Below are 21,961 nucleotides of genomic sequence, written 5' to 3'. Positions count from 1 at the left end.
ATCCACTAAAGCAATTTGGCAAGTTGATTAGCAAATTGACAAGTTGATTAACTTGTATTCTTTCCTTATATAAATGGCCATTCTTGGCCATTCTTTGGATATATGAAAAGAACGGATAGACAGAAAATACACACTATAATTTTTCTTCTTTTCTCTTGGCTCACTATCTCTTCCTAATTTTGCCTCACTGTCTCTTTCCAATTAATTTTGTAAACCAAGTATATTATATTTTATAACACGTTATCAGCACGAAGTCCTAATTTTCTCCAGAAAATTAATCTCTATATCAGGTATATCTACTAAAGAAATTTTATTTTAGTTGTCTTTTCTATTTCTAAAATTAATTTCTATCCCAGTTTTATCATGTCAAATTTATCAAAACTTGAATTTATGGCACTTGACATTTCTGGAAAAAATTCTTTATCATGGATTCTTGATGCTGAAATTCACCTTGACGCTAATGGTCTATGTGATACCATTAAACAAGATAATAACGCATCAAGCCAAGATAAAGCAAAAGCCATGATTTTTCTCCGTCATCATATTCATGAAGGATTAAAAACTGAATATTTAACTATAAAAGACCCTCTTGAATTATGGACTAATTTGAAAGATCGGTATCACCACCTGAAACTTACGGTTTTACCAAAAGCCCGATATGACTGGATTCACCTTCGATTTCAAGACTTTAAAACCGTGACAGAGTATAATTCTGCGATCCACAAGGTAAGTTCCATGTTAAAATTATGTGGAGACTCTATCACTGATAATGATTTACTTGAGAAAACTTTTTCCACTTTTCACGCTTCAAATGTGTTGTTACAACAACAATATCGTGAAAAAGGATTTAAGAAGTATTCTGAATTAATTACATGCTTACTTGTGGCTAAGCAAAATAATACTTTGTTGATGAAAAATCATGAAGCCCGTCCCACTGGATCTGCTCCATTCCCTGAATCGAATGTTGTAGCAACACATAATCAGTCTGAATCAAGACAAAATAATTATCGCGGCCACGGCCGTGGCCGTGGTCGTGGACGTGGGAGAGGACGTGGTAGAGGACGAATCAATTATCGTCATCATGTTGGAAATAAACATGAGAACAATAAAGGTCCTCAAAATAATTCTTCCAGAGGTAAATCCAATTTTTGTCACCGGTGTGGTATGAAGGGTCATTGGGCACGTGAATGTCGTACGCCCGAACAGTTTGTGAAACTTTATCAAGCCTCTCTCAAAAAGAGAGATAATAATGTGGAGGCAAACTTGAGTTTTCGAAATAATGATGATGAAGCAACCCCCTCAAATAAACATGAAAATATTGAGGCAAATATGGCTTATAAAGATGATGATTTCGCAGATCTTCCAAATATTACTCATTTGGATGCTGAAGACTTTATGAGTATTGATTAAGGAATTTATCATCTGGCGAGGAATATATCTTATAATTAGTAACTTTTACAAAGAGACATATAGTTTGTACTAATGTGTAAAAGCTGAAAGCTCTATATTATGTAGTATGATCTGTTATTTATTTTTGTTACTTATTTGTCATTTTTATGTAGTATTATCACACAATATTACTTGATATTTTTTTAGCTGTATATTTATACCATTCAAAAACCTAGATTAACACTTCTCACTATGACACTTGTTACCAAAATAAATTGTCAATTAAGTTTATTTATTAAAAGTTTTAGTGTATTGAGTTATATAAAGAAATATGAACCGAATTTCAAGCGTGTTAACATAGTAATTTATTTACGATCTGCAGCCAGTATCTGATGAGCTTTATTAACACATATAATAATACATGATCGAAGATGCTAAAATATGTCAAATTAGCCATTAAGTTATAAAATTAGTGTATACTGTGTATATATGATTTTCACATCATTTGATACTGGCACATAGCCATCTGCATAGATATGTGTTATCGCATGTGTTATAATTATATTCAATTAAGGTCATATTAGTACTAATTTTTTTTTAGCTAATACTTTATATATACAATATTGTCAAAAATACATGTGAGTAAAGAATATTTTTCACACACATTCATGATATTATAGTTACTATGTTTCTTAAAGCAGTTCAATATCTTAAAGTTTTTATGTTGTTAGTTTTTCACACTCTTATAATGTATCTCTTTTCATTTATGAAGAATATGGAAATTTCTCAGTCATCAGTTGGATCCAAAATCAATTATGATGATATGTGTCTTATTGATAGTGCCACAACACACACTATTTTAAGAGATAAGAAATATTTCTCTTATTTGATTATGAAAAAAGCTAATATTAATACAATATCTGGTAGCACAAAATTAATTGAAGGATCCGGAAAAGCTAAAGTTGTACTTGTTGGGGGAACAAATTTAACAATTAATGAAGCATTATATTGTAGTAAGTCTCAAAGAAATTTATTAAGTTTCAAAGATATTCATCAAAATGGTTATCATATTGAGACTACAAATGATGAAAAGAATGAATATCTTTATATTACTACAATGATGTCGGGCAAAAGGTTTATTCTTGAAAAGTTACCCGCTCTTTCATCCGGTTTATACTTCACAAGTATTAGCATGGTTGAAACACATGCCATAGTAAACCAGAAGTTTACTAACTCAAATGATTTTATTATATGGCATGACCGACTGGGCCATCCCGGTTCTAATATGATGCGCAAAATAATTGAGAGTTCACATGGACACTCTTTGAAGAACCAAAAGATTCTTCAGTTTAAAGAATTCACTTGTGCTGCATGTTCTCAAGGCAAATTGATTACTAGACCATCAGTAATCAAAGTGGGCATTGAATCCCCAACATTTCTGGAACGAATAGAGGGTGATATATGTGGACCCATTCACCCATCATGTGGACCATTCAAATATTATATGGTTTTAATAGATGCATCTACAAGATGGTCACATGTGTGCTTATTATCAACTCGTAATATGGCATTTGCGAGATTACTTGCTCAAATAATTAAGTTAAGAGCACAATTTCCAGATTATGCAATAAAGGCAATTCGTCTTGATAATGCTGGTGAGTTCACATCTCAGGCATTTAATGATTATTGTTTGTCCACTGGGATAACAGTTGAGCATCCGGTTGCTCATATTCATACTCAAAATGGTCTAGCGAAATCATTAATTAAACGTCTCCAATTAATTGCTAGACCAATGCTTATGAGAACAAAACTTCCCATTTCATTATGGGGTCATGCTATTTTGCATGCAGCAAGTCTTGTGCGGATCAGACCCACAAGTTATCACAAAGTCTCCCCATTACAATTGGCTTTTGGTCAGGAGCCAAACATTTCCAATCTTAGAATATTTGGATGTGCGGTATATGTTCCAATTGCTCCACCACAACGCACAAAGATGGGACCCCAAAGAAGATTGGGGATATATGTTGGGTATGAATCTTCTTCTATCATAAAATATTTGGAACCTATGACTGGAGATTTATTTACTGCAAGATTTGCTGATTGTCATTTTGATGAATCAGTATACCCAACATTAGGGGGAGAAAATAAGCAGCTCAAAAGGGAAATAGATTGGAATGCATTACCATTATCTCATTTAGATCCTCGCACAAATAAATGTGAACTGGAAGTTCAAAAGATAATTCATTTGCAAAATATTGCAAATCAACTGCCAGATGCATTCACTGACCTATCAAGAGTTACTAAATCTCATATCCCAGCTGCTAATGCTCCAATTCGAGTTGATGTCCCAATAGGACAATTAAATAATGCAAATGAGTCTAAACCACATTTAAAACGTGGTAGACCAATCGGTTCCAAAGATAAAAATCCTCGAAAAAAGAAAAGGAGCAAATAATCAAGATGGTCATGATATGAAAGAACCTGCTCAAGATGAGCGAGGAGACATAACAATTGATGAAACCTTGGAAGAGGTTAAGGCGCCTGAAAATGATAAAGAAATTTCAATAAATTATGTCTTATCAGGAAATATATGGAACCGAAATAATGTAATTGTCGACAATAGTTTTGCTTATAATGTTGCTATGGAAATAATGCAACAAAATGAGGATCTTGAACCAAAATCTGTCGATGAATGTAGACAAAGGAATGATTGGCCAAAATGGAAAGATGCAATTCAAGTTGAATTAGCTTCGCTTGAAAAACGCGAAGTTTTCGGACCGATAGTCCGAACACCTGAAGGTATAAAACCAGTGGGGTATAAATGGGTCTTTGTGCGAAAAAGAAATGAGAAAAATAAAGTTGTAAGATATAAAGCACGACTTGTGGCACAAGAATTTTCGCAAATACCCGGCATTGATTATATGGAAACATATTCTCCTGTGGTGGATGCAATCACTTTCAGGTATCTTATAAATCTGGCAGTGTATGAAAAACTTGGCATGCATCTGATGGATGTCGTTACAGCCTATTTATATGGTTCTCTAGATAACGATATCTTTATGAAAATTCCTGAAGGATTTAAAATGCCTGAAATATATAAAGATTCCCGGGAAACTTGTTCAATAAAACTTCAAAAATCTTTATATGGACTGAAAAAATCAGGGCGAATGTGGTACAATCGTCTTAGCGAATACTTGCTAAAAGAGGGATATAAAAATGATTCAATTTGCCCTTGTGTCTTTATGAAAAGGTCTGGATCTGAATTTGTTATAATAGCAGTGTATGTTGATGATTTGAATATTATCGGAACTCCTGAAGAACTTTCAAAGGCAGTAAAATGTCTTAAAAAGGAGTTCGAAATGAAAGACCTCGGAAAGACAAAATTTTGTCTTGGTCTACAAATTGAATATTTTGCAAATGGGATATTTGTCCATCAATCAACATATACAGAAAATATTTTAAGGAGATTTTACATGGATAAAGCACACCCACTGAGTACCCCAATGGTTGTGAGATCTCTTGATATTAATAAAGATCCATTTCGACCTCATGAAAATGATGAAGAGCTTGTTGGTGCTGAAATACCATACCTTAGTGCAATTGGTGCATTAATGTATCTTGCCAACAATTCTAGACCAGATATAGCCTTCGCAGTAAACTTGTTAGCAAGATTTAGTTCTTCCCCAACGCGAAGACACTGGAATGGAATTAAGCATATATTCAGATACCTTCGAGGGACCATTGATATGGGATTGTCTTACTCGAATGAATCCCCATCACAATTGATTGGTTACGCAGATGCGGGATATTTGTCTGATCCCCATAAGGGTCGATCGCAGACAGGCTATTTATTTACATGTGGTGGTACAGCTATATCATGGCGTTCAACAAAGCAAACTATGGTTGCCACTTCTTCAAATCATGCAGAGATAATAGCCATTCATGAAGCAAGTCGAGAATGTGTTTGGTTAAGATCAATAACTCAACACATTCAAGAAACATGTGGCCTTTCTTTGACAAAAGACGCTCCAACAATATTGTATGAAGACAATGCTGCATGTATAACTCAACTGAAGGGAGGATACATCAAAGGAGACAGAACAAAACATATTTCACCAAAATTCTTTTTCACTCATGATCTTCAAAATAAGGGTGAAATAGATGTCCAACAAATTCGTTCAAGTGACAATTTAGCAGATATGTTTACCAAGGCATTACCAACTTCAACCTTTGAGAAAATGAGATACAAAATTGGAATGCGTCGTCTTCGAGATGTTAAGTGATGTTTTCATCAGGGGGAGCAAAATACGCGCTGTACTTTTTTTCCTTAGCCAAGGTTTTATTCCACCGGATTTTCCTGGTAAGGTTTTTAATGAGGCAGCACTCAAGGTATATTATCAGATGTGTGTACTCTTTTTCCTTCACTAGGCCTTTTCCCACTGGGTTTTTCTTAGTAAGGTTTTAACGAGGCACAACATCTATGTATATTAATTCTTAATGAGGTACATTTCACATGGACATCCAAGGGGGAGTGTTAAACAACAAATGGATTAGTGGATGTCCATTTCATGGATCCACTAAAGCAAATTGGCAAGTTGATTAGCAAATTGACAAGTTGATTAACTTGTATTCTTTCCTTATATAAATGGCCATTCTTGGCCATTCTTTGGATATATGAAAAGAACGGATAGACAGAAAATACACACTATAATTTTTCTTCTTTTCTCTTGGCTCACTATCTCTTCCTAATTTTGCCTCACTGTCTCTTTCCAATTAATTTTGTAAACCAAGTATATTATATTTTATAACATATTCAGGTTTTTGCACTCACATGTTTTTGAAATAATGCTTGCTTGAAGGGAAAAATAGTCAACTTTTAATGCTTGGTCTTTCAGCTTTTCAATTTGGAACAGGAGTGAGTTGTTCGGATGGTAAGCATCTCTCGACGGTTATGAGTTCTAGTCACTAAGGACATAAAAAGGTGGGAGCTTCCCATTTATAATATAGTATGATGATGGTATGGTATCTATTGACGACAACTTGTTGCGCCACAAATCTATTGCTTAAGAATGCAAAAATGTGCTGCCAGTGCTATAAGATTGCAGCTTCCTATTTCTATCATTTTAATTACTTTATATCTAAAATATTAGGACCCAACAACACTTTTCATGAGAATTTAACAACTTTCCCCTGTTGATTATTTCCAAAAAGACCTCCACTAGTTGACTCACTTTCACTAATACATCATTAAATTGATCTTCTTTGATCATGGGCTTGCAACATCATATATCTATATTATTATAAAAGAACGAATATAAATTTTGATTGATCAAAATATCCATTAAAAGTTGATTGATCAAAATATCCACTAAAAATTAATTTATTTATTTGATATTTTAAGTTAAAATCTCCTCCATCTAAAAAATTACTAATGGTATAAATGTAATTTTGTACTAGGACTAAACAAAACATATTTCTATTAGGATTAAGTTTATTGCGGGATATATATTATCTTATTAATACTAGGAGCGTAACATTAAATCTATTTCAAGTAAACTATGAGTAGAAAATTTCTACACGTTTTATAATATTGCTTGACCAAAATATCCATTAAATATTGAACGACTTTTATATCCTCAATGAGTAAATATTTAATAGTTATAACTTTAATTAATTTCAAAGTCCTACATATTTGCATTATAGTTAAATAACAATTATTTTAAAAAATAGTAAATGATAATTTTGTTTATTGTAGAAAAATAGTAAATGTTTATTTTATCTTAGAGTCTTTTAATAAAGGACAAAATATGCAATCAACGATTTAGTGAGATACAACCTCCCGTCATTAATCTTTTTTCCCTAAATTTAAGATGATCTGAGACCCAACTTCTGAATCTCGGGTCGAATCTCAATTTGAGTGTTGGATCCTGAGTTAGAAATCACGGTAAGATTTCGGGTGGGGTGTCAGGGTGGGGTTTCATGTTGAGTGTCGGAGTTGGATTTTAGATCGAGAGTTGAGGTCGGGTCCCTGGTCAAATATTGAAGTGGGTCTGTAATCGATTGTCGGGGTCGAATATCGGGATCGAATTTCGGTTCAAAAGTCGGATTTCGTGGTCGAATCTTGATTCGAAAGTCGGGTCCCAAATCAAGAGCTGGAGTCGGGTCCTAGGTCAGAAGTCGAGATCGGATCCTAGAATGAAAATCGAGATTGGGTGTCAAGGGTCAGATCTTGGTTCGCAAGTCAGGTCAAGGATTTGATGTCGGAGTCGGATATCTGTGTTGGAAGTCAGGCCGGGTTAGGAGTCGGAAGTCGAGGTTGGGTCTCGTATTAGATGTCAAGGTCGGGTGGGGTTAGATCCCAGTTCAAAAATCGTTAGATCAAAAGGGTATATTTGGGCTATTTATGTAACAATAGAGGCATATGTGAGCCACTTTTGAAATGAGGGGTATATCAACTCTAAATCGCAAAGTTGAGGGATATATGAGGCGCTTTTCCAATTTGATAAAGCAAGCAAAAGTTTAGATTAGACTTCAGTTCATACTAATTTTTCTAAGAAGACCAAAGGTATATTATTAAAAGCTAATCATCTGAAGAGGTTTCACATTTACCTCCATAAGAATGGCTCTCACAATTCTCTTTATTATGATTTTACGCTATGTTAGTTAAGCCTTTTTAATTATTTTTTTGTAGAAAGTATATTTACTTTTTTGCACTCACATGTTTTTGAAATAATGCTTGCTTGAAGGGAAAAGTAGTCACAACTTTTAATGCTTGGTCTTTCACTTTTTGAGTTGTTTGAAGGTAATTAGCATTTTCTTACGGTTGTGAGTTCTAGTCACCAAGAAGAGCAAAAAAATGTGAGCTTTCCACTTTTAATATAGTATTATGATGATATCATATCACAACTTGTTGCGCCACAAATCTATTGCTTAGGAATGCAAAATTGTGCTGCCACAATGCTATAAGATTGCAGCTTCCTATTTCTATCATTTTAATTACTTTATCTTTAAAACATTGGGACCCAACAATACATTTGATCAGAATTTAACAACTTTCCCCTGTTGATTATTTCCAAAAAGACCACCAATAGTCTCATTTTCACTAATCATCATTAAATAGATCTTCTTTGATCATTTTGGCTTGCATCATATATCATCATCATATCATCGTATATTATTAAGAGTGGAAAGATTTTAAGTTCAAAGTTGGATTACGAAAATGTCCTTCACTAATCTTTTAGTTAAATTAGTTGGATTAAGTTTTGATGTGATCATCTTTATGGCCTTAACTAAACCATCATTTAGAATATCAAATATTTTTGGCTGAATCCATCGGTGGCCCCTTGAAATTGCACCAATTTTCACTTAGACACCTTAACTAGACTTTGTTCACTTTACACACCTCATGTAAGGTTCCGCTGTGTCATTTTAACATATTTTTCTTGCATGACATAGAGAGTGTAATAAACTCGTTATGCGCGTGAAAAGTTTATTTAGTCAATTTTTAATTATTTTTTTCATCTTCTTCCCCATTTTTCAACCACCATTTTTTCAAGCTTAACTCCATCCATGGTGAATGTTTTAAAAATGTAGGAAGAGACTTATTTCAAGATTTAAATATAAAAATAATCATGAGATTCTTTCTCGAAGGAATGTAATGTTTGCATATGAGAATGAATTTGATTTTTGGTTCCTTCGACTTTCCTAAGACCCCTTTTTCTCTCATTTTTCACCCTTTTTCTCTCATTTTTCATACCTCTTTCTTTATTGGCTTTCACATTTTGGTTCACTATAAATGTTTTTTTTTCTAGTTAATTTTGATGATTTCAATTCAATTTTGTTGCTTTGTTATTGGTTTGAAAGAATCCGAATCCATGGTTTAGCTTAGTTCTTCTTTGAAATTTATTATTTTGTGAGGAATGATTTGATGGATTGCTTCTATTTGAATTGATCCAAATTAAAATTTTATGCAAGAGTTTCAATTTCAAGATTTGATATTTTTATAGATATTATAAATATCGGATGATGTTATATGTTCAAGTTGAAATTTTATGCGTTGTGAACTGAGTTTAGTATATGATTGAGAAGCTCAAGGGGGGAAGGGGGGTGCGTTTCGGCAAAATAAGTTTTTTGGAGAAGAAGACATCAGAATAAGTAGTTTTTTTAATTGGTTAAAAAAAATTTATGTGGGCAAAGATGCGATGTGTCATCGATCCATTGGCTACTTTTTGTTTTTTTCAAAATTAATTATTTAAGAATTTTTTTATACACAAATGACAAATGTTGTCATTTGATTTGTCACTTTATACGTCATTCACGAATGTAACACACTCTTTATATATTTTTTCTGATTGTAAAAAAAATATCAAAATGACACAACAAAACTTGACATGAGGTGTCTAAAATGAAAATAGCTTAGTTAAGATGTCTAAGTGAAAATTGATGTCAACTTTAAAGGGCTACCGATTGGGTCAGCCTTCTCAAAGGGTCATTATTGTTTAGCAGAAGAAGATGCCCCTGGTACATATGCTTTATTCTTTTTTCTACAGCTTAAAAGTTTACACGTTTTAGTAGTTTAGCATACAATATTTTAATTTCCTTAGTCAAATATTGTATTTGAAGTCAATCGTTCTCACAGGTTGTTGAAAATTGTAAATCCCCGCTTTTCCTCTTGCATCAGTTCTATATCTAATGAGCCTATGCGAAAACTTTCTCTTTTACTGGCATCGGAAAGGTATGCTATTATATTGAGTCAAAATCCTACCAATGCATAAAAGTTTCGATTCAAGTTGGGTGAGGCGAGAAAATCTTGTTATAGTATTAAAAGTGGAAAGCCACAAAGTTAAAAGTTGATATACTAAATACCCCAAAAGTTGAAAGATTATTTTGCCCTCCAACCAAACATTATTATTTTGTACAAAAATGAAAATGTACATTCTAACAACTCATGCTAATCAGTTAGATATAAACCGTGTTGTAATTCACCCACCAATTCAATGAATATCCAATTAATAATGAAGGTGAGGCCTCATTTTCACCTTCAATTGATCCGCTAAACGTTTCTCATATGAATAATTTGAGCTAATAATATATTATCATTTATAATAATATCCCCAAGGCTCTTATTCTTGTAAGGGAAAATTTTCATAACAATCCATAGATATTAAATTAGATAAAGAAGAGTAATGTGGCATGTCCTTGGCCAAATAGTTTATTTCTTCTTTTTTGGCCCTTTATATCATTTTTTGAAGTGACATATTGGCCAAGAATCATATTTATCATTTTATAAATAATTTACTTTAAAAAATCATCTCCGTAGCTCACACCTCTTCATGTTCATAATTCTTACTCAATTTTTTGGTTATAACATTTTTAAATCCAAATTTTGGAAAGTGCTCCAAACTTGTTTTTCAACTTCATCTTCATTAATTTACAATAAATGCTTTTTTCTCTTTTTTGCAAAAAGTATAACCAAACACAGTACGGGATGGATATAGAAATAAATCGGCAGAATCTTACGATAGGATTTTAGTTTTAATTATTCGCATTTTGTGAATGAGATGTGGTGTTAAAGCCTATCTCTACCTAGCTTTTCCTATTTCAATCATGTTAAGTTTATATTTTATTTGTTATCCTGTAACACCCCTCAAAATTTTTCCCTAAGATTTGGACCCTTCTTGTGTTCGGGGAGGGTCGGACTCGAGTATTGTGGAGCCTTCGCGTGAGTAAGACGAGTTGTTGAGAAATGTTGCAGCATTAGAGGTGATGTGGGGTCATGAAGGACCCCTAGGGCCGAATTTAACCCAAGGATTCGTCGTGACTAAGTTCGAGGAGGAGTTCGCTTGAGGGGTTGACTTCTAACGACCCTATCTTTTGATAGATGATGATCTGGGTGGCCCACGATCTATTAAATCAAAGGTCGTCGAGTGTTCTTTCCAACGCCACCAAGAATGCGAATTTTGGAGTTCGGAGTTGAAAGATATGACGCTCCTAAGACGAATTAGCACGACAGGAATTTTATCCAGCCATTTTACATACTCGTACATTCCATGTACTGACGCCATTTGGCCTGCATCATTTTATGATGCAGCGACAGGTACTAGAGACCCTCAACCGGCGCTCCGTTGAAGATCCACTTACACTCCTAGCTAGTTGGTGAGTCCTCCTAGTTTTCGGAGGATGTTGAGTTCCTTGTATAGTTTTGTTGTTGTTGCTTCCTTTATCGTGATTGTTGGTAGTGTTGACACCCAATTTTGGCTCTCTGTACTCAAAATTAACGTCTTCAGACTACTTGATCGTTAAAGAACACAAAATATAATATTTTTATATATTTTTTAGTTTTAATTATTTTTTTATTAATAATTATCCTTATTTTAGCATTTTTATAATTTTTTATTTTATTTTTCCCTTTTAATAATTTATGGATAAACATTCTTAATTTCGTAAATAATAAGATTCTTATGAATTTATTGTCATTTGAAAATTTTAATAGTCATATTATTTTTACAATCATCTTTAAACGTACACAACATAACACTGTAATTTATTCTCTACAACACAATATATCTTTAAAAATATCGATTACATTTTTTTATTTTTTGTGTTACATATCGATACATATATATATATATATATATATATATATATATATATATATATATATATATTTTAATAACTCATTAAGTCATTTTGAGAATGATTTCTCACTCATATTCAACAATTTAATCAACACAAGAAACCAAATAACTTTTTATTAACACAAGAAACCAATTAACTTTTCTTTTAATTAACATAAGAAACCAATTAACTTTTCTTTTAATTAACATAAGAAGCCAAAAAACTTTTTTTTTATCAATACAAGAAGTCAAAGAACTTTTGATTTTTGGTTGATTAATTGTTCAAACAACTTGTTTAGGGAGTCTAAGATAGAAGATTTCATCCAAGCTAAAATTAAAATTTTAAAACAAAATTATTTCAACACCACTCTCTCCATTATCTTTTTTTATCTCCCTCATAAACAAACTATTCTCTCCATTCTCTTCTCTTTTTCTCCCTTTCAACACCACTCTCTCTATTATCTTTTCTTTTTCTCCCTCATAAACAAACTACTCTCTCATTTCTCTTCTCTTTTTCTCCCTCAAAAAGTCTCCAATGAAGCTTGTCCTTTCGGCTAGAACAAAGCAACCCCTCCCTTGTTGGTAAGTAAATCGAATTCGATTTTTGAAACTGCATAGTTGTTAGTAATTTTGGCGTATCTCATTGTATAGATCTTTGTTTTTAGTAAATAAATATGTTTTGTAAAGATGAAACACGTACCTACAACTTTTATGTTTATGTTGGAGCCTAGATCTGCTGTTATTGGGTCAAAAAATAGGACGCAACATAGGACAAGTTTTGTCCAGATTTTTATTTAAAATTCCAGCATGTACAACCGCTAGTATTTTGATCATATCTTTTTGTAAAAAATGTATTTTGTGATGATTCTTTTCTTTTTGCAAGCTTAAGACATATATCTACAACTTTCATGAAGGACATAAAGCCCAGTTTTGCCGTTTGGAGTTTCAAATTTTAGGTACAACATGAGGTATATTTTTGGTCGGATTTACTGTTTTGATAGCCTTAAGTGTTGTTGTTTGTTGTTGTTGTTGTTGTTGTATAGCCTTAAGTGATAATATGAAATATTAATTCAAATTTATATATAGTTCAAATTGTAATTGGCCAATAAAAAAATCTTTCCGTCGATTTTCGAGGCCTCCCCATTAAAAAAAAGACGGAAATTTTAGTTTAAGTTTATATTTTACGTTATATTTTGCAAGCTAAAACAAAGTCCAATCGTGTTAAATCAATAACCTCCGGAGTAGCTCCATCTTCGGGAAACAACAACTATCTATCGCGATGCTAAATCCGGTAAGAAACTAACAAGTGACAACTCTATCTCTCCTTTGTTTTATTATTTTTTTTTTCATTGTTGTTTTTACTTCTTTTTTTTGTTTATAGATCTACTTTATTATATCTATCATAAAATAATTATAGCTATCATAATTAGAGTCTTGCTTATGGGTGTGTTGTGCACCACACTTATAATTAGGAGGCTATAAGACATTAGGAATTTTTTCACTTCTTTCATACTCTGAACTCGTGCGATAGAGTTAAACTCTATAAAACTCCTCTCTAATTCGTGCGTTTGTACGTTACAGATAATGCCTCCTAAACGTACTGCTAGCCAAAGGAATGTTGATAATGCAGGGATGCCATAGTCAGAGGTACGCCTAGCAAGGGCTAGAGGCCGACCTACGAGATATGCAGAGACACATCAAGTGCCTGCTACTCCGCCCGCACCCACATCAGAGGCAGAATTTCGAGGGGCAATTGCAATGCTCACGCAACTAATGGCTGCCCGAAATGGTAACCAGAGTTCGCCGACTCTCAGCTCTAGTTCCTAGGAGCCATCTGCTGCCACTAGAATTAGAGACTTTCTGAGGATGAATCCACCGGCATTCACGGGTTCTAAGGTGGATGAAGATCCCCAAAACTTTATTGATGAGATGTGAAAAATTCTAAAAGCTATGCATGCTACGAAAATTGAGGGGGTTGAGTTGGTGTCTTATCAACTCAAAAATGTGGCAAACATTTGGTATAACCAATGGGAACAGGATAGGGGCGAGGATGCTGAACCAGCTAGATGGGATGAATTTAAGGGAGCCTTCCTTGACCACTTCTTTCCCCGAGAATTGAGGGAAGCGAAAGTGGAGGAATTTGTAAATCTGAAACAAGAAGGTATGAACATTAAGGAGTATAGCATGAGGTTGATCCAGCTGTCCAGGTATGCTCCAGAAATGATTCCTGATGTGAGGTCAAAGATGAGGAAGTTCGTCTTCGGATTAGGGAGGCATGTGAAGAAGGAGTGCAAAGCAGCATTGTTGATCTCGGACATGGATATTTCGATACTAATGGTGTATGCTCAACAAATAGAGGATGAGAAGAGCAAAGACAGAGAGGAGCATCTGAGCAAAAAGGCAAGATCAGTTGGGCATGAGAATGAGTAGAGGCAAAGCAAGAGCAACAAGTCCTTCTTCCAGAAGAGGCTTTCCAACTATGCCTCGTCTACCGCCAATGCACTGATGCCGCAGAATAGGTATGATCGGCAGGGACAAGGTCGCCAGAATTTCAGACCTCAGGGTTCTCAATCACAGGCCAGTGTAAGTCAAGGTGCGAAGGGGAAGCCATCATGCATTAAGTGTGGTAGGCTCCACTTGGGAGAATGCAGAGCGGAAAGGGTTGGTTGTTATAAATGCGGCCAAATGGGCCATTTTCAGAAGGAGTGTCCAACAGGGGGAAATAGAGTCCAGCATTCTGCCACCGCACTGCAGACTAGAGGTAATCAGAGGGGCACTACTTTGGGCACCAGCGGAGGTACAAACCGTTTATATGCCATGGGTAGTCGCCAAGATCAAGAGGACTCTCCAAACGTCGTGATGGGTATGATTCGAGTCTCTTATCTTGATTGCTATGTTTTGATGGATCCGGGTGCCACCCTATCTTTTATGACTCCTTACGTGGCTAGTAAGTTTAATAAAATTCCTGAATGCCTTCTTGAGCCTTTTAGTGTGGCCACTCTTGTCAGTGATTCTCTCTTAGCTGAGAGAGTATATAGAGATTGCACTGTGTCCATTTATCACAAGGATACCTTGGCCGACCTAGTTGAGTTGGACATGGTTGATTTTGACGTGATCCTTGGCATGGACTGGCTCTATGTCTGTTATGCCTCTATTGATTGTAGAACTCAGATTGTCACGTTCAAATTCCCGGATGAGGCTGTCATAGAGTGGAAGGGTAGTCCGGTTGCGCCTAAGGGTAAGTTTATTTCATACCTTAGGGCCAGGAAGCTAATCTCAAAAGGGTGTGTTTATCACGTTGTCCAAGTGAAAGGTGACAATATTGAGTCTCCATCCCTTGAGTCGATTCCGATTGTCAACGAGTTTCCGGATGTCTTTCCTGAAGATCTGCCTGGAGTCCCTCCTGATAGGGAGATCGACTTCGGGATTGATGTTCTTCCTGATACCCAGCCTATCTCAATTCCTCCATATAGAATAGCCCCAGCTGAGTTGAGAGAGTTGAAGGAGCAGTTGAAAGACTTGTTAGATAAGGGATTTATTAGGCCGAGTGTCTCGCCATAGGGAGCTTCAGTCCTATTTGTTCGAAAAAAAGATGGGTCCCTTAGGATGTGTATTGACTACAAGCAGCTCAATAAGGTCACCATAAAGAACAAATACCCTCTCCCCAGAATAGATGATTTATTTGATCAGCTTCAGGATGCCACGTGCTTCTCAAAGATAGACTTGAGATCCGGTTACCACCAGTTGAAGGTGAGAGAATGTGATATTCCGAAGACTGCTTTTCGGACTCGTTATGGCCACTTCAAATTTTTGGTCATGTCCTTTGGGTTGACTAATGCCCCCGCCGCTTTTATGGATCTCATGAATCGAGTATTCAAGCCATATCTTGATATTTTTGTGATTGTGTTCATAGATGATATTCTGGTTTACTCCAAGAATGAGGAGGAGCATGCCCATCATCTTAGAGTCGTCTTGCAAACTTTGAGGGACTAGGTATTATATGTAAAGTTCTCTAAATGTGAATTTTGGCTTGCATCAGTGGCCTTCTTAGGCCACATTGTATCTGGAAATGGTATTCAGGTCGATGCTCAGAAGATTAAGGCAGTGAAGAGTTGGCCCAGACCCACATCCCCGATAGAGATAAGGAGCTTCTTGGGTTTGGCAGGCTATTATCGGAGGTTTGTAGAGGGATTCTCATCCATATCATCACCTTTGACTAAGCTGACCAAAAAGAAGGCTAAGTTCCAATGGTCTGATGCTTGTGAGGAGAGTTTCCAGAAATTGAAGACCAATCTAACCAATGCTCCTATTCTAAATTTTCTCGATGGAACAGAGGGTTTTGTGATCTATTGTGATGCATCCAGAATTAGTTTGGGTTGTGTGTTGATGCAAAGGGGGAAGGTGATAGCCTATGCTTCAATACAGCTTAAGCTTCATGAGAGGAATTACCCAACTCATGACCTTGAGCTGGCAGCTGTGGTGTTTGCGCTTAAAATCTGGCGCCACTACCTGTATGGAGTGCATATCGATGTATTCACCGATCACAAGAGCTTGCAATACGTCTTTAGCCAGAAGGAACTCAACCTGAGGCAAAGAAGATGGCTTGAGCTACTCAAGGACTATGATATGAGCATCCTCTACCATCCAGGTAAAGCTAATGTTGTTGTTGATGCTCTTAGCAGGTTGTCTATGGGTAGCACTGCCCACGTGGAGGAAGGAAGGAGAGAATTGGCGAAGGAGGTACACAAATTAGCCCGATTGGGAGTTTATATGGAGGAGAACAATGAAGGCGGAGTTACTATTCATGATGGGTCTACATCCTCACTTGTGGCAGAGGTAAAGGAGAAGCAAGACCAAGATCCCATCCTTCTCCAATTGAAGGGAGTTGTTCACAAATAATAGGTAATGGTTTTCACCAAAGGGGGAGATAGTGTGTTGGGGTACCAAAATAGATTGTGTGTACTGGATGTTGATAATGTTCGAGAGAGGATTATGGCCGAAGCGCATAGTTCCAGGTACTCCATTCATCCAGGCTCTACGAAAATGTATCATGACTTGAGGGAAATCTATTGGTGGAGTGGGATGAAGAGGGATATTGCAGAATTTGTTTCCAAGTGACCGAATTGCCAACAGGTGAAGGTTGAGCATCAAAGGCCATGTGGTTTAGCCCAAAACATAGAAATTCCAGAATGGAAGTGGGATATGATCAACATGTACTTTATTACAGGCTTGCCAAAGTCCCGAAAGCAACATGATTCTATTTGGGTGATTGTGGATAGAATGACGAAATCAGCTCACTTCTTGGCGGTTAAGACTACTGATACCGCAGAAGATTATGCAAAGTTGTATATACAGGAGGTCGTCAGATCGCATGGGGTCCCTTTGTCTATCATCTCAGATAGAGGAGCTCAATTCACTTCCCAATTTTGGAAATCCTTTCAGAAAGGATTAGGTTCGAGGGTGAACTTGAGTACAGCCTTCCATCCCCAGACAGATGGCCAAGCAGAGCACACCATTCAGACATTGAAAGATATGTTGAGGGCATGTGTGCTTGACTTCAAGGGGAATTGGGACGATCACTTACCTCTCATAGAATTTGCATATAACAATAGCTATCATGCAAGCATTCAAATGGCTCCTTATGAAGCTTTGTATGGGAGGAGGTGTAGATATCCCATTGGGTGGTTTGAAGTTGGTGAAGCCGAGTTGATTGGGCCTGACCTTGTTCATCAAGCCATGGAGAAGGTGCGAGTTATTCGAGAGAGGCTAAAGACAGCCCAAAGCCGCTAAAAATCTTACACCGACGTGAGGAGGAGGGACTTAGAGTTTGAGGTGGGCGATTAGGTATACTTGAAAGTGTCATCCATGAAGGGCGTCATAAGGTTTGGAAAGAAGGGGAAACTTAGTCCTCGATATATTGGTCCTTACCAAATTTGGAGGCGGATTGGGAGTGTTGCTTATGAGTTGGAGTTATCCTCGGAGTTAGCTTCTATCCATCCGGTATTCCACGTTTCGATGTTGAAGAAGTGCTTAGGTGATCCTTCGTTGGTAGTCCCCATTGATAGTATTGGAGTTAAGGATAGCTTATCCTATGAAGAGGTTTCGGTCCAAATTCTTGATCGCCAAATTCGCAAATTGAGGAACAAAGAGGTCGCCTTAGTCAAAGTCCTGTAGAGGAATCAATTTGTTGAGGAAGCCACATGGGAAGTGGAGGAAGCCATGAAATCTAAATATCCACATCTATTCGTGCCTACCGAGGAGGATGTCGAAGGTAATGTCCCTTTCCTTAACATTGAATTCATTTGTGCATTTGAGTCTTGATTGATAATTGATTAAGGATTTGATTGATTTAATGACTGAGTTTTGATTGTGATTTGCACCCCGAGTCTCTTCTTGACTTCTTGTCATTCGAGGATGAATGATCCCAAGGGGGAGATAATGTAACACCTCTCCAAAAGTTTCCCTAAGATTTGGACCCTTCTTGTGTTCGGAGAGGGTCGGACTCGAGTATTTTGGAGCCTTCGCATGAGTAAGACGAGTTGTTGAGAAATGTTGCAGCATTATAGGTGATGTGGGGTCATAAAGGACCCCTAAGGCCGAATTTAACCCAAGGATTCGTCGTGACTAAGTTCGAGGAGGAGTTCGCTTGAGGGGTTGACTTCTAATGACCCTATCTTTTGATAAATGATGATCTGGGTGGCCCACGATCTATTAAATCAAAGGTCATCGAGTCTTCTTTCCAACGCCACCAAGAATGCGAATTTTAGAGTTCGGAGTCGAAAGATATGACGCTCCTAAGACGAACTAGCACGGCAGGAATTTTATTTTTTGCCTGGGTTGCAACTGCTGGGGAAATGGCCTTGGCGCTGTAAGGGCGCGACGCGCCACTATCGCGCCAGGAACATGCCTCAGTAGTTTGTCCCCTGGCGTAATGCGTCGCTAAAAGTTGTGCAGGGTTTTTGAGGCCAAATTCCAGAACCCAGAAAATATGGCATTGGCGCTATAAGGGCGCGACGCGCCACTATCGCACCAGAAACATGCCTCAGTAGTTTGGTCTCTGGCGTGGTGCGCCACTGCGAGGTGTGCAGGTTTTAGGCATAATTGGACTGGCGCTGCAATGGCGTGACGCGCCAGGTGCATTTTTGCCTATTTTTCAGAACTTTGAGAAGGGGCAATTTGGGAATTGCCCCAAATTATATATGTATCACCCTAGACTATTTTGGGATCATTTCTTCAGCCCCCACTCTCTCCCTAAAAAGACCTAGGAGCTTCTCTCTCTCTCTCTTCTTCTTCTTCTCCATTTCCAACCAAAAGAGTCCAAGAGCTTCAAGATTTGACTCCTTCATTGAAGACCCAACCACAAGGTTTTTGTAACACCCCTCAAATTTTTCCAAAGATTCGAACCCTTCTTGTGTTCGGGAGGGGTCAAAACCGAGTGTCTTGAAATATATTCGTGAGTTAAGAGGAGTATCTGAGGGACTGAGCAGTGTTAGAGGTGATGTGGGGTCACCAAGGACCCCTAGGACCGAGCTAAGCCCAAAAGATCCATCGTGGCTAAGTTTAGGATGAGTTCATATAAAGGTCGACTTTTGACGACCCTATCTTTTGAAGGACGTCAATCTAGGTGGCCTACGACCTATCAAAGTAAGGTTCGTCGAGTTTTCTTTCCAATGCCACCAAGAACGTAAATTTTGGAGTTCGGAGTCAAAAGATATGACGATCCTAAGATGAACTAGCGCGGCAGGAATTTCATTTTGGCCTGGGTTACAACTGTTGGGGAAATGGCCTTGGCGTTGTAAGGGCGCGACGCGCCACTATAGTGCCAAAAACATGCCTCAATAGTTTGGTCCTTGACGCGATGGGCCACTAAAAGTTGTGCAGGGTTTTCAGGCCAAATTTCCAGAACCCAAAAAATTGCCCTTGGCGCTGTAAGGGCGCGACGCGCCACTATCACGCCAGAAACATAACTCAGTAGTTTGGTCTCTGGCGCGGCGCGCCACTACGAGGTGTGCAGGTTTTAGGCGTGTTTCAGCCTGGCACTGTAATGGCAAGATGCGCCACTATCGCGTCAAGTGCATTTTTGCCTATTTTTCAGAACTTTTGAGAAGGGGCAATTTGGGAATTGCCCCAAATTATATACGTATCACCCTAGACTATTTTGGGATCATTTCTTCAGTCCCCCCACTCTCTCTAAAAGCCCTAGAAACCTCTTCTCTCTCTCTCTCTCTCTTCTTCTTCCTCTCCAAATCCTTCCCCAACAAGAAGAGTTCCAAGAGCTTCAAGATTTGAATTCTCCATTGAAGATCCAACATCAAGGTTTTCTTCAAGTCTTCACTAAGGTATGTAAGGCTATCCAAAACATGGGTTGAGTCCACCCATGTGACCTATTCTTGCTTTGAGGTTAGATGTTCATGAAAAATGGAGTTCTTGGTATGGTCTAAGTTTAAATGAGTTTTGTCCCCTATTTAATTGATTCTATATGTGTCAATGTTATTGAGCTAAGAGGTTCCAAAATGATCCCTTAGTTGAGTATGAGTGATGAAGAAATGAGTTGTGAAATATGTTCTATTTATCTTCTTACTATGTAGATTATGATAAAGGATGTTATTTTCTTGAGAATGTTGCTCAATATGAAATGTCAATTTAAAGTCTTGAAATTGTGATAAGCCTCAAAAGATTTCTCAAATGGATGAAAGAAATGATTGATTATATCTAGATAATGCTACATATGTACATTTAAATTTCTTTGAATGATATGCTTGAGATTGATCGGATAGTACGATTGAGAAAGATGTGATTGTGATAGATTTGATGAGATGACAAGGTTGTAACGAGACTTGTCGATATGAGTTGATTGAGTTGATTGGATGGAGTTTTATGAGCATTGAGTCTTGGGAGAAGTATCGAGCACCGAATTGGGCAAGAGTATAGTCCATACTCGAACCCAATACATGTGTTGCCAAACATAGGTGGGATTGAACCGTTAAGTCGGATGCTTCCCCGAGAGTTTGTCCTGACATTATAGGACTTGGTTGGATTGGATCCATGAGTGTTTGATTCGTTCATACCCTGGCAAGGTATGAACGGGCGCGGCAATAACGTCATTTTTTTGTACCTTCACTGGCTCATAAGTGATGGTTGTCGGTTAAGAGAAACTCCCAAATAGGTCTTGATAGTACTCTGAGTCAGAATGAGTGGAATTGTATACGATTGGTCCCGTCTAAATCATATTTTTGTTTAGACTTAGGACATTTGATTGAGTTGGTATTCCTCTTGAGTTGAGCTTCCGAGTTGATTCATTCTTCCTTGATGTTCGTTGTATTCGGACATTTTACATACTCGTACATTCCATGTACTGACGCCATTTGGCCTGCATCATTTCATGATGCATAGACAGGTACTAGAGATCATCAACCGGCGCTCCGTCAAAGATCCACATACACTCTCAGCTAGCTGGTGAGTCCTCCTAGTTTCCGGAGGATGTTGAGCCTTCATGTACAGTTTTGTTGACATTTCCTTTACTTTGATTGTTGGTAGCCATGGACTTGTCATTGGCACCTCTTAGACTATGATAGAGGCTTCATAGACTGGAGTGTGGGGAGGTCGAACGATTATTTTGAGGAGTCTTATTTTATTGCCTTGTTGGGTTGTAAATGTTTGGCCTTCGGCCCTATATATATATATGAATAGTATTTCTTTAATTGAGTTATCCGCTAAGAGAATGTGATTGATTGAATGTGTGAATGGACCAGGTGGTTCGCTCGGAGGTCAGAAATGGCCTTCGAGTACCGGCCACGCCTAGGGTACCCTCCCAGAGCGTGACAGTTTTCTTCAAGTCTTCACTAAGGTATGTAAGGCTATCCAAAACATGGGCTAAGTCCACCCATGTGCCCTACTCTTTCTTAAGGTTAGATATCTATGAAAAATGTAGTTTCTTGGTATGATTCATGTTTGAA

General features: G+C 37.2%; 1 protein-coding gene across 1 annotated transcript; it reads left to right on the top strand.

Annotated features, from left to right (window-relative positions):
- Positions 1-909: 909 nt before the first annotated feature.
- Positions 910-1,410, top strand: LOC129899759 (uncharacterized). Its single transcript, XM_055974782.1, has one exon. It carries the CDS (start codon positions 910-912, stop codon positions 1,408-1,410), a length of 501 nt encoding a protein of 166 aa, XP_055830757.1.
- The last annotated feature ends 20,551 nt before the right edge of the window (positions 1,411-21,961 follow it).

The sequence above is a fragment of the Solanum dulcamara genome, chromosome 8, assembly GCF_947179165.1.
Source record: "Solanum dulcamara chromosome 8, daSolDulc1.2, whole genome shotgun sequence".
Taxonomy (NCBI): domain Eukaryota; kingdom Viridiplantae; phylum Streptophyta; class Magnoliopsida; order Solanales; family Solanaceae; genus Solanum; species Solanum dulcamara.
Note: the sequence above shows the minus strand (reverse complement) of the source record. Positions and strands in the feature narration are given on the sequence as shown.

What these genes read in the sequence shown, in the direction of transcription:
- LOC129899759 (XM_055974782.1), top strand. Translation starts at nt 910, where the DNA reads ATGAAAAATCATGAAGCCCGTCCCACTGGATCTGCTCCATTCCCTGAA.